Raw genomic sequence first — 13,223 nt, forward strand, 5'->3', positions numbered from 1 at the left:
AGTCAGCAGCTGCCAGGGCCAGGAATAAGCATAGCTGCCCTGCCCTGCCCTGCCCTGCTCTGCCCCATGAGGCGAGCAGGCGGGGGAGAGCGCAGCGGCAATCAGCGTGGAGTTCATGTCACAGGGTCTGTGGCCCCAGCCCTGGGCCCCCCACCCCCAGGTTCTGCATAGGTCAGGAACGGAGGAAAATGGTGCTGTCCCTCAGGCGACACTGCCAGCTAGCCACAGGGCCTGCGGGGACCGAGCCTCTGCCCACAGGAATAAAGTGTGTGGACCAGTAGGATTCTGGGCCTCATTTTGCCACAGCATTGTCGCCCACACTATGAGGAGTCACAGGTGAGCCACCTTGGCCCGCCAGAGGGCCGTTTCCTGAGTCACAGTTGAGCTGAGCACTGGGCAGCTGGGTGGCCACAGACTGGACCACACATCTGAGTCCCCACCCTGCCCGCCACCCCAACCCCAAGTCACAGCGCTGGGTCCACATCCCAGCTTCCAGGAGAGAGGTGCGATAGCTCTGCCAGGTACAGGGGGGCGGGGAGCTGGAGGAAGGTGTGAAATGGGGGTCCCCCCACCCCCCATGCCGGCCAGCAGCACCCCCAGGGAGGTGCAGTACGCGGGCCTGGGGGGGCGGGGAAACAGGGCCTCGGCCTCTGCCCCAGGCTTGATTCTCTGTGAGCCGCAATCTGCTTTAAAACAAAGTGTTAAAAATTGTTATTGGAAAGTGTTGGGGTTCAATGAATCCAAACGAGACGCTAAGGCAAGTGAGATGATTTTAATCTCTAGTTACCATTATAATTAACCCTTTCAGGAAAGGCAGATTTATACAGAGAGAGACAAAGATCTACTGGTTCACTCCCGAATTGTCCGCAACGGCCAGAGCTGAGTTGATCGGGAGCCAGGAGCCTCTTCTCGGTCTCCCACGCAGATGCAGGGTCCCAAGGCTTTGGGCCATTCCCAACTGCTTTCCCAAGCCACAAGCAGGGAGCTGGATGGGAAGTGGAGCTGCCGGGATTAGAACAGGCACCCATATGGGTTCCCGGGGCGTTCAAGGTGAGGACTTTAGCCGCTAGGCTCATATCTGCTTTTAAAAAAATATTTGTTTTTCATGATTTTTACATAGTTGGTTAGGGCACAAAGGGTCAAGGGCTACAGGAAGGTGGGTGAGACCATGTCCACATTCTGTCCATTTGCTTCCTGTACCTGGAGGAAAGGGGAACTGAGGGAAGAAGCCACACCAGCCTCCCAAACCCTGGGCTGGAGGACAGCCACCCGACGCCATCCCAGGGTCCCCCATGTGGGGCGTGCTCCAAGGGTCCTACTCAAGTGGTTTTGATAGTTGAACAGTCTGAATTCCTGCCCATCTCGCCACTCCAAGCACGATGAAATCTCTCCAGAATCCACTGGCTGCCATAAACCACCCCAGAGTCTGTTTGCCCGGGTATTCACTGCCAGCACTTGGCTGGGGCAGTTGATCAGTTGGTTCTGTTCGTCCTCTGTGTGGTCCCAGTGTCCTCTGCAGGTTCCAATGGACTGCCACGTCCTCCATGTGCACCTGGACATGCTGTCCACTGCTCCGTCTGAGCCTCTGAGGAGTCCAGCTTTGACACTTGCACTCCACGGTCAGACCATGGAACCTGCAATTCTCTCCATGGTTGGGGTTCTGAGTCCAGTGATTCAGTTGGGGGATTCCCCAAGAAACTTCATCTGAGGTGATCCCAGACCTGATTCTTGTGTGTGCTTGCCAGTACAAGGTCTGGCAGTCTGTCGCCCCAACCAGCTTATGCACACGCTGGTGCTTGCAATTGCTGGGTTGGTTCTGTTTCCAGCCCTGTCTTCCACTGGAACCAGTGGGTGTTGCAGCCCAGGCTGACCCTGCCCAGCACACACTCGGCCTTCATGTACGCCAGTGGGCGCTGCAGCCTAGTCGGAGCGACCCACAATAACGCCCACCAGGCCCGCCCTCTTCACTGGTTCCCTTGCTTGCCAGTATGTACAGCAGACTTATCCAGTCTGTCCCACATCCCATTCAGGAATCATACATGTCAATGGGCATTGAAACCTAGTTCAACCCAACAGGCCCCACTATCCAGCCCACACACCTGCCAGCGGGTGCTACTTTGTCTAGCCATGCCTGCCCCTAGTCCTGGTTTTTGTGCTCACCAGTCGGAGGGACAACCCAAGAGGGAGGCGCCCACTGTTTCCTTAGTAGGCCCACACCCATTCCCAGATCATCCACTCTCCAGATGGTTCTGCAGTTTGACAGAATTTTCCCCCATGCCAGCATCTGCCAGCTGATGCTGCGGCAAAGCCCAACCAGCCCACACTCTGGCTTATGCATGCACCCAGCCTGGCTGTCCTCTGGTCCAGCTCACATGAGACCAGCAGATGTTGTAGCCCTGCCTGTCCTAGACTGTTCCCATCCCAGCGCTCACACTCACCAGTGGAAGTGGAGTGGCAGTCCAGCAGGGGAGCTCCATGCAGCCCCCCTACTGGCTTTGCCCCCTCTCCCCCGGGTCGCACGTGTGCTGGTTGGATACTGTGGCCCAGTCAGGCATGGCCGGCCTCACCACGGTGGGTGTTGTAGCCTTGCTGGGCCCAGCCCACCCCCAATTCCAGCTCACCCCCAATTCCAGCTCAAACTGGTAGGGGCAACAGCCTAGCCCAGCCCAGCTGGTCCCCAGTCCTGGCCCTCATGTGAACTGGGTATGTTGTGGCCCAACCTGGCCTGACCCACACTCCGTTCTGGTGCTCAGATTCGGATGATATGAACTGGCCCAGCCTGGCTCGCCCCAACCTGAGCCAAATGTACGCCGCTGGGTACCTTTCCCTGGCCTTGTCTGGGATGCTCCCTATTGTGGTTCTTGTGCTCACCAGCAGGGACTGTGTCCCAACAAAGGAGTTGCCCAAGTTCCTCCATCAGAACGTCTCCCAGTGCCAGATCTCACGTCCATCAGTGGACCCATGGGCCAGCCTTATTTAGTCCACCTCCTGTCCTGGCAGGAACAGTGGCTTTTCCTTGCTGGCCTTCACCCAGCCAAGCCTGGTCCACACCCAGACCCAGCTCACTCATGGCTCAGCAGGCGCAGAGATCTAGCCCAGCCTGCCCTACACCTACCCTGGTTCTCACGAGCACCAGTCTGCACACCCCAGACCCAGCCCACACTTGTGCCGAGGAACACTGCAGCTATGTCCAGACCAGATAGCAGCCCCCATTCCAGCCCTTACGCTCACCAGTGGGAACCACAACCCAGCCAGGGCGTCTCCTTGGCTCCCCATCAGGCCTGTTCCCAGCCACAGATCACACACGTGCCAGTGGTTGCTCTGACCCAGCTTGGTGTAGTCCCTCCCCTGTCTTGGCCTTTGCCTTTGGACGCTCTGGCCTGGCCTGGCCTGCCCCCAGTCCCAACTCTCGCTGGCAGGTGCTGGAACCCGGCCTTGCTCAGTCTGCTCTCATCCCTGGCTCATGCAAACCAGTAGGTGTGACAGCCTAGCCCAGCACAACCTGCGCTCCAGTTTGGTTTCTGTGCTTGCTAGTGAGCTAAGATTGCTTGGCCCTGCCCAGTCCACCCCCTTCCAAAACCAACTCACACACTTGCCAACGGATGGAGCAGCCCTGCCAGCCTGCTGACTCCCAGGCCTGGACCATGTGACCATCAGTGAGTTATGACCCACTAGGGGTGTTTCCCAAGTTCCCCCATTTGGCCCACTCCCAGACCCAGATCTCATATGTGCCAGCAGGTGCTGGGCCCTTGCCCGGCATAGCCTGCCGTCGTGGCCTTATATATAAGCTGGTGAAGAGTGTGGCCTGACCCACCCCACACCGTTTTAGGATGCACACGCAGGCACTGCAGCCTGGACCTGCCCTGACTATTTTTAGCCCCAGTACCCGTGAGTGTGGCAGGTTCCATGGTCACACCAAGCTCAGCCCATCACTACCCCAACTGTTGAACCAACTAGTGGCACCTCAGGGTTGGGCCTGCACACCCCCACAGAATCATTCCCCTGGACCTGGTTCTCTCGCGTGCTGGTTGGTGTCATGGCCCTGTTCCCCTCAGTCAGATACTGGGATCCAGCCCTGGCTTGATCCGGGCCAACGTGTGGTGGTCGGTGCTGTTCGTCACCAACAAGCACATCTCGGGACTCCCACGTGGGCTGGTGGGTCAGTCTGAACCACACAGATCCTGCAGTCTCCTCCACACCACCAGGTCTCAGTCCCCTCGCTTACCTGCAGGCACAGCGGCTCTGTCGTTGGGAGTCCCTCAGGCTTCATTCCTCACCTACACACAGAGTGGCCTTGTCCACACGTGTCCCTAGGCAGTCACTCCATACCCCCAAGTCCCCAGAACTCGTTGCTCACCCACTGGCTGCCCAAGTCAAAGTGGTGCCACCTGCTTTGAAGCAGTCAGGCTAAGTAGGCTGTGCTCCTCGCCCCCACCAGCCAAAAGCAACCAGTGGAGTGGAGGGGCCTGTTCACAGGCCCAGCCCCTGTATCTGCTTTTTAAAGAATTAACTCCAGGGCCTGGGACAGTAGCCTAGTGGCTAAAGTCCTCACCTTGCATGCACTGGGATCCATATGGGCACCGGTTCTAATCCCGGCTGCTCCACTTCCCATCCAGTTCCCTGCTTGTGGCCTAGGAAAGCAGTCGAGGATGGCCCAATGCCTTGGGACCCTGCACCTGCATGGGAGACCCGGAAGAAGCTCCCGGTTCCTGGCTTTGGATCGGTGCAGCACCGGCCGTTGCGGCTCACTTGGGGAGTGAATCATCGGAGGGAAGATCTTCCTCTCTGTATATCTGACTTTGTGATAAAAATAAACAAATCTTTTTTAAAAAAAGATTCTACTCTTCAGAGGCCGCACGTGTTATTCGTCTGGAAGTAAGATGGCCCTGGACTCAGGGTTAAGGGCATCATGAGATGGCACCTCCTAGGACGGAAGACCTTCCTCTCTGTCTCTCCTTCTCTCTGTATATCTGACTTCCCAATAAAAATAAACATATCTTACAAAAAAAAGAATAAACTCCAGAAAACTGTCAACTCCCACCCCACCCCCCTGTTTTTTTGAGGATCTCAATTTATTTGAGTTACAGATGAGAGGCCGGGGAGACTCGGAGATTCTCCATCTGCTGGTTCACACCCCAGATGGCCACAAAGGCCAGGGCTGGGCCAGGCCGCAGCCAGGCGCTCCCTCCGGGTCTAGCACGTGCTGCAGGGTCCCAAGCACTTAGACCGGCCTTCACTGTCGCCGCAGGCTGCAAGCAGAGAGCTGGATGGGAAGTAGAGCAGCTGAGACTGAGCCCATATGAATGCTGGTGCCGCAGGCAGAAGCTTAACCTGCTACACCACAATGTCTGCCTGAAAAGAATTGTTGGAAACTGAGAATTCACTTGAAGCAGCTTCAACAAACATTGTGATCGGTATGTGACAGCCTTGGACATGACTAGGGCATGTCAGCAAGGAGCAGGCTTAGAGACCACAGGGAGTGACAGAGACCAAGCGACCTGTCAGTTCACTCCCCAGGGGGCTGCAGTAGCTGGGGCTGGGCCAGGCCAAGGCCAGGAGCCGGAACCTGCACCCCGGACAGGACTTGGCTGACAGGGACCACCACCTGCTGCGTCTCAGGAACGTTAGCACAGAGCTGGGCAGCGGCAGAAGCAGCCAGGACTTGAACCAGGTACAATGATGATCGACTAAGTTGTGAGCAGTGACTTGGCTCAGCACCACAACAGTAGCCCCCAAAGCCCCAGAGAAAACCCTGGTAAGGGTTGGGTTGGGCCTGGCTAGCTAGTCTATGGCCAGATCCTCACCTTGTGCGGCCGGAATCCCATGTGGGGGCCAGTTCATGTCCTGGCGGCCCCACTTCCCATCCAGCTCCCTGCTTGTGGCCTGGGAAAGCAGTGGAGGACGGCCCAAAGCCTCAGGACCCTGCACTCACATGGGAGACCTGGAAGCTCCTGGCTCCTGGCTTCAGATCACAGCTCAGCTCTGGCTGTTGTAGCCACTTGGGGAGCGAACCACCAGAACGAACCACCTGTCTCCCCTCCTCTGACTTTCCAATGAAAATAAATAAATCTTTTAAAGAAGAAGGGCTAGGCTGTACTTGTGCACTTTTGGGTAAAGACTCAATCTTTTAAAGCTGTCGAGGTTTTCCCACTCATTTCATCGACTGATGAAATCCCTGCGGGAAGTCCAGTCAATTTTTTTCCAGGAAAATGGCTCTGAAATGCCAGTGGGAGCATCAAGATCCTAGAACATTCCAGAAACTGGAGGAGTTGAGGCAGATGAGGAATGGGCCTGGGGCTCTGGCTGGTGACCCCGCTGAGTGCCCAGGACAGGGGGCTGAGAGGACAATGAGAGCAGGGGCCCTCATCGCATCTCTACACACACCCCGCTGCCAGGTGGCCGCAGGGCTGGGCGCAAAGGCCCGAGGATACTTGGGTGACATCACAGGGCATGACTCATCTCGTCCCCAAACAGCCAACAATGGTGCTGGGGGGGATCCACCCAGGCTGCCTGGAGGCCAGTCCCTGCCAGGGAGGAGGGGTGGGCCGGTCCCTGCCAGGGAGGAGGGGTGGGCAAGTCCCTGCCTGCCAGGGAGGAGGGGTGGGCCGGTCCCTGCCAGGGAGGAGGGGTGGGCAAGTCCCTGCCCTGCCAGGGAGGGGGGGTGGGCAGGGCTCACAGACAAAGCCTTCCCACCCCGAGTGCGTCCGCCAAGGGGCTGGTGTTCAGACGGAGCTGGTTTGGGTTTGTTTCTTTAAATTTTTATTGGAAAGGCAGATTTACAGAGAGGAGAGACAGAAAGACCATCTGCTGACCACAATGGCCAGAGCTGAGCTGATCCAAAGCCAGGAGCTGGGAGCTTCTTCTGTGTCCCGCACACATGCCTTGGGCGCATCGAGTTAGGCCACCACAGGCAGCAGCCTCACCCCCCGTCAGAGCCCCCCCCAGCCTCTCCACTTCTCATCCAGCTCCCTGCTGATGCCCTGGGACAGCAGTGGAGACCTGGAAGAAGCTCCCGACTTCAGCCTGGCCCAGCACTGGCTGCTCTGGGTGCCTAGGGTGTGAACCAGCAAACTGAAGATCCCTTTCCAACAGCAAGCAGGAAAACTGGCAGCTGCCGGCGAGGGTGGAGCACAGCCAGCTGCCCTTGGCGCCTGCAGGAAGGGCTGAGGCACACGTGTCCCAGCTGGCCCTAGGTCCCACACGGCAGGCAGCAGAGGCCTGAGCATGCGTGACGCCGGCTGTCCCATGTCAGCGGGAGCCAAGCTGACAAACACAGCCTGTGGGTTTGCGCCATGGCGCTGCAAGCTCGGCCACTGCTCATGTCGGCATCCCATATGGACACTGGTTTGAGTCCTCCCTGCTCCACTTCCAAACCAGCTTCCTGCTAACGGCCTGGGAAAGCCGCAGCTGGTGGTCCAAGTGCTTGGACAGGGGAGGAAGCTCCTGCCTCGGAGGAGCCCGGGAGTTGGGGCCATTTGGAAGGAAAACCGCAGAAGCTCTTTGATGCTCTGCCTTCAAATGCAAAGTAAACAAGCCTTGTCTTTGTGAGCCTGCAACGCCAGCTCAATGCCCAGCACGCAAACAGTGCAAAGCAGTGGCCGCCCAGGGCTGAGGCCACCCAGAGGACTCAGGGGGCTGCCAGGAGCATCCTGTCCCCATGGGTGGGGGCCACGGCAAGGGCTCCCCAACAAGCTGGCAGGCGGCATGGCAGGCCTGGCACAGTCCTGAGTCTGCTCAGAGGACCACGCCCTGCACCTGTCTGCCTGGAGTCAAGGTTTTCCCTTGGCCTCCGCAGAGTGCCTCCCTCCCACGGAGGGCCCTTCTCAGCGGCCCTGCTGCAGGCTCAGCCAGAATCCCGCTCCCGGAGGCCCAGCCCGCTTCCTGCCCGGTCCTGGGAGCCTGGCCTCGTGCTCCCTCCGAGAACACAGTGGCCCGGAGCCACCACCCCCCTCACTACACAGCTGTGGGGGCGGGGCTGCTGACCCTGGGGGACCCGGGTCTGTCCGTTGTCTGGACTTTCAGGGTTACAGACAGGGCCGAGCCCGGTGGGGGAGGGCATGCTGGTGGAAATTGGGGCCTGGAGCTCTGGGTGGGGCGGGAGCAGGCAGAGTGGCCTCTTGGGGCGCCCATCCCTCCCCGCGGGGTCCTAGCAAGAAGAAAGAGCCTTTGCTACGCCTGCGAGGAACCAGACCCCTGGGCCGGGCAGCGGTCCCAGGCGGCCGCCACTGCCCGGCTCTGCCCCCAGCCAAGGCCGTCCTCTGCCCCCAGCGCCCCTTGGAGGTCCCGCCTCGCGCGGCCCCACCGCCCGCTGGCGCGCCTTGTGCTGGAATTTCCACTTTGCCCAGGGCAGCCGCGCAAGGAGCGGGGGCCGAGCGGCCAGCCAGCGTCCAGGAGCTGCTCACCAGCCCGGAGTAGCCGGGGGAAACGCGGGGGCGTCCGGCCCCGAGTCAGCGCGGCCCACCGCCACGGGAGTCCTGCCCCTCCCCACCGAGGGGGCCCAGACCAGGCGCGCGAGACTCGGGGGCGGGGCGCCCCGCACCTGCCTGCGTGACAGGGGCGGGGCTCGGGCGGGATCTGGAGGGCGGAACCCGCCGGCGCCCCACCCCGGGCGTCTACCCCGGCAGGCCGCCTGGCCTCGCCGCAGCCCGCAGCCCCCAGCTCCCCGCGTTGCGCTCCCACGCGCCCGCCCATGGCCGGGAAGCTGCTGCCCCTGCTGCTGCCGTCGCTGCTGCTGGCCGCCGCGGGCCTCGCTGGCCTCCTCCTGCTGTGCGTCTCCACCCGCGACGTCCAGGAGCCTGCAGCCTTCAAGGTGCACGCGGGGAACGCGCCCAGGTCCTGGGAGCCGCCAACTCGGGCCGGGTGGGCTCTCGGGTCTGCGGCGCTCCGGGCTGGGCCTACGGGGCGGTGGCACTTCCGGGGCGACGCGGAGCCGAGGCCCAAATCCCGAGAACCCACGGGCACCATCCCCGCTGCCCCCGGGACGCAGACCACGCGTGGGCGCCATCCTTGCCCTGTGCCTCTGCAGTTTGACCGGATGGGGAGCGACAGGGGCCGAGGCCCAGGGACCCTGCCCCGCCTCCTGGACGCGAACTGTCCTCGAGGGGTGGCCTGGCTGCAGCCCGGGAGCCTCCCGCTACCGGCTGGCTCCTTTAACCCGTTACTACGCCTATGCGGAGCGCGCCGTGAGGGCTATGTGGGCGGGAGCTCGGAGAACCCAGGATGTTCAGAGCTGCAAATTCCTGGTTCCCTGGGGGCGCAGGGGTGCGGTGGCCGGAGGGGCGCGCCCAGCAGTGGAACTGACAGTTGGCCCGCGTCCAGCCGACCCCTCACTGGAGTCCTAACGTCGGGGCAACCCATGCAACAGCTTTGCGCTCTGTAGAGCCACCCCTTGGACCTGGCTGCATCCCTGCCTCGGGTGGGCTCCTGGAAGTCAGGGCAAGCCATCACCTCATGCCCCAGGACGAAGCCCTGCATGTGGTCCTCCATGCTCTGTGCTGGGCAGGGCACAGCCCGAGGCCTGGGAGCTACTCTGCCCAGGCCCCCACCCCCCTGCTTGCAGCCTCTCCAGGCGCTTCTGTGTGGTGGCCATGTCCATCTCAGGCTTTCTCGGCTCTGGTGGGATGGGTGGGGACCTTCAGGGTCGGGCTGGGCTGACTGCGCTCCACTCCTCACCACGCCCCCAGTATGGCATCGTCCTGGACGCTGGCTCCTCCCACACGTCCATGTTCGTCTACAAGTGGCCAGCGGACAAGGAGAATGGCACGGGCATTGTGAGCCAGCACAGCTCCTGCCAAGTTCCAGGTGAAGCCCCCCCCCCGCCGCTCTTCACAGCCAGGCCCCTCCCCACAGCCAGGCCCTGAGCTGTGAGCCAGCACAGCTCCTGGCATGTTCCAGGTGAACCCCCTGTCTGATGCCCCTGAGCCAGGTGACCCACTCCTGGTGGAGCCAGGCAGGGCTTTGGGCACTCTGCCTTCCAGAGAGGAAGCCCCAGGCAGACTCTGCCCGTCCAGCAGGAGTTTGATGGTGCGGAGAATGAGGCCAGTGCTTTGTCCTGGTACCTGTGCCACACGCCCAGGCTGACAGCAGCATCGAACACTGGTGGCACATGGGTCCCTCTATGAGCTTGAGCTGGGTCCAACTACCACTGGCCAGGTCCCTGGCCTTCCACCCATCGGGAGGGACCTTCTGCCTCCCTGCAGGTGGGGGCATCTCCAGCTACGCCGACAACCCCACTGGGGCCGGCCAGAGCCTTGTGGGATGCCTGGAGCAGGCACTGCAGGACGTGCCCCAGGAGAGCCACACGGGCACACCCCTCTATCTGGGAGCCACGGCAGGCATGCGTCTGCTCAAGTGAGTGTACCCCTGTCCCTGGCTGCACCCAGCTCCCACGACGCCCTCCCCACACCCCTGGGCCAGGCAGGCCCTGGGACAGATGGGCCACAGGGCGAGGCCCTTACAGCCACGGCATTCTGCAGCCTAAGCCGTCCAGAGGCCGCGGCCCAGGTGCTGGCCGCCGTGACACAGGTGCTGGAACAGTCCCCCTTTGACTTCCGCGGGGCACGCATCCTCTCTGGCCAGGACGAGGGCGTGTTTGGCTGGGTGACAGCCAATTACCTCCTGGAGAACTTCATCAAGGTGGGTGGCAGGCAGGCAGCCGATCTCAGCAGTCCCCGGGCAACCTGGGCACCTGCCTTGGCTGGCCCTATTGTGCTCTCCTCCACAGTACGGCTGGGTGGGCCGCTGGTTCCGGCCCCGGAAGGGGACGCTGGGGGCCCTGGACCTGGGCGGGGCCTCCACACAGATCACCTTTGAGACGGCTGGCCCTGTGGAGGACCCTGCTGATGAGGTCCACCTGAGGCTCTACGGCCAGCAGTACCGAGTCTACACACATAGTCACCTGTGCTATGGCCGTGACCAGGTCCTGCGGAGGCTGCTGGCCCATGCCCTCCAGGTGCCCGCCCACGCCGCCCCCCCCCCCCGACCACAGCCATCCTGGGAGTGGAGGGAGCCCGCATGAGCACTGGCCCAGGGTGAGGTTGGGGTGGGGGCGCCCCGTGTGTCCTGAGCACCGAGTGGTGCTGCCCACATGACACTAGGCAGTGCCGGAGCATCCCGGATGGGGGGCTTCACTGGGGTCAGCAGTGCCACATGCAGCTGGTCTCCCCCAGACCCACAGGCTGCACCCCTGCTGGCCCAGGGGTTACTCCACTCGTGTGCGGGTGGGGGACGTGTTTCAAGCGCCCTGCGTGCAGCAGCCCCTGCCCTTCAACACCAGCGAGGAGGTGGTCCTGCAGGGCTCCGGCAGCCCAGCCCTCTGCCGTGATCTGGTCTCCCATCTCTTCAGCTCCCCTCCCTGCGGCTTCTCCCGCTGTTCCTTCGATGGCGTCTTCCAGCCCCCTGTGGCTGGTAACTTCATAGTGAGTCCAGGCGGGCGGGTGGGACAGCTGCCCCAGACTACATGGCCACTGTTGCGTGACCGCACCCTCCCCTCCACCTGCCCCACAGGCCTTCTCGGCCTTCTACTACACGGTGGAGTTCCTGAAGTCACAGCTGGGGCTGCCACTGGCGACCCTGCAGCAGCTGGAGGCCGCGGTGGAGACGACCTGCAACCTGACCTGGCCACAGGTGAGGGGATCAGCTCCCAACGGGGAGGGCCCAGAGCTCCTGGCTGCCACGCCCTGGACTCCAGACGGCGTGGGTCACATCAGGGAACCTGGGAGACACCCCCGGGGCCCGGTACCTAGGTCTGGAGCGCACACTGTCCTACTCCTGCCCTCGATGTGGCAGGCTGTCCACCCCTGAGGGAGGCCGTGGCACGTGGGCAGGGGGGTGCAGCAGGCCCGCAGCCCCACGGTGTCCCTGCGGCGGCTCAGCTGCAGGCCCGGGCACCCAGGCAGCGTGCTCGCCTGGCCGACTACTGCGCAGTCGCCACGTTCGTGCAGCAACTGCTGAGCCGCTACGGCTTCGACGAGCGCTCCTTCGGCGGCCTGGCCTTCCAGAAGCAGGTGAGCGCTGGGGCCAGGGTAGGGGCGCACGGGGGTGGCATCTCCCGACAGCTGAGGCCGCGCCCCCCGCCCACAGGCCGCAGACACAGCGGTGGGCTGGGCGCTCGGCTACATGCTGAACCTGACCAACCTGGTGCCCGCCGACGCGCCGGTGCTGCGCAAGGCCACGGCTCCTGGCGCCTGGGTCGCGCTCCTCCTGCTCTTCGCCGCCGCGCTCCTGGCTGCGCTGGTCCTGGGGCTGCGCCAGGTGCGCGCCGCCAAGTCGCCAACCGCCCTCTAGGGACGGGGACCCCGCTGGCGGGACGCGGGGTGGGCCTTGGGGGTCCCCTGCACTGCACCGCACCTGCAGCGGCCGGCCCCCAAGGCCGCCCGCGGGCCGGGACCCCCTTCCCAGCTGGCAGGACGCCGGAGTAGGCGGGGAGGCCCCGTTGGCCTCAGACCCGGCCCTCCTCTTCCCGGGGGTGGGGGAGGACCCCTCAGCCTGGGGTTGGGGCGGGGCCTCCAGAGTTTGCTAATAAAACATTCCACCCGAACGGCGCGGACCGCCCCGTCTCTCCAGCTGCGCGAGTCCCCTGGGTGCCACTGTGGCTCTTGTTGCTTCCTGCCTTGCTGGGCCCAGGCCCTGGGCAGTGCTGGCCCCCACCGTTCCCAGGCCCACACAGGGGTGAGGCTGTGGGCGGGGGGCTGCTGCAGGGGTGAGATGAGAATTGGGCTCCCACCCCACGCAGGGCAACACCCTGTCCCCCTCGTGTCCTGGGGTTCCTGTACCCCCAAAGGGGCCTCCACAAGCCTTATGTACCGTTAGAAGGCTCCAGACTGGGAGCTGGGGGTCCCGGTGCTTCTCCCCACCCCTCGTTTCCTGGGAGAAGCCTGTGTATGGTGAGTGTTGGGGAGGGGCTGCCACTGCCCATGCGGACCCAGCTTTGGAGTTGGGGACTTCGGGGGTCTCCGGCGTGCGGAGCGGCAGGGGTGGCACAGGGGCGAGGTCAGCTCCCTGGGGACCACGGCCACCTTGGACAGCTCCTAGAGGCCGCCCAACCTCTCAGGGTCACTCCTGCCCTCTGGCGGCACCCCCGAGAGCGCCGCGGCCGGGGACCCTGCCCGAATGACGTCAGGACCGGGGCGCACCTGCTGTTCTGGGGTCTCGCGCGGCGGTGGAGGCGGAGCCGAGGAGGAAGCCCACCCGGCGCCAGGCCCCCGCCAGACGTCAGGGGCGCG

General features: G+C 62.9%; 1 protein-coding gene across 1 annotated transcript; it reads left to right on the forward strand.

Annotated features, from left to right (window-relative positions):
• Positions 1–8,478: 8,478 nt before the first annotated feature.
• Positions 8,479–12,540, forward strand: ENTPD2 (ectonucleoside triphosphate diphosphohydrolase 2). Its single transcript, XM_004593432.2, has 9 exons — positions 8,479–8,809; positions 9,684–9,801; positions 10,200–10,350; positions 10,476–10,635; positions 10,724–10,951; positions 11,169–11,417; positions 11,506–11,625; positions 11,874–12,005; positions 12,082–12,540. The coding sequence occupies exons 1-9, from the start codon at positions 8,690–8,692 to the stop codon at positions 12,283–12,285; spliced, it is 1,482 nt and encodes a 493-aa protein (XP_004593489.2). The 5' UTR covers positions 8,479–8,689; the 3' UTR covers positions 12,286–12,540.
• The last annotated feature ends 683 nt before the right edge of the window (positions 12,541–13,223 follow it).

The sequence above is a fragment of the Ochotona princeps genome, unplaced genomic scaffold (genome assembly GCF_030435755.1).
Source record: "Ochotona princeps isolate mOchPri1 unplaced genomic scaffold, mOchPri1.hap1 HAP1_SCAFFOLD_388, whole genome shotgun sequence".
Lineage (NCBI taxonomy): Eukaryota > Metazoa > Chordata > Mammalia > Lagomorpha > Ochotonidae > Ochotona > Ochotona princeps.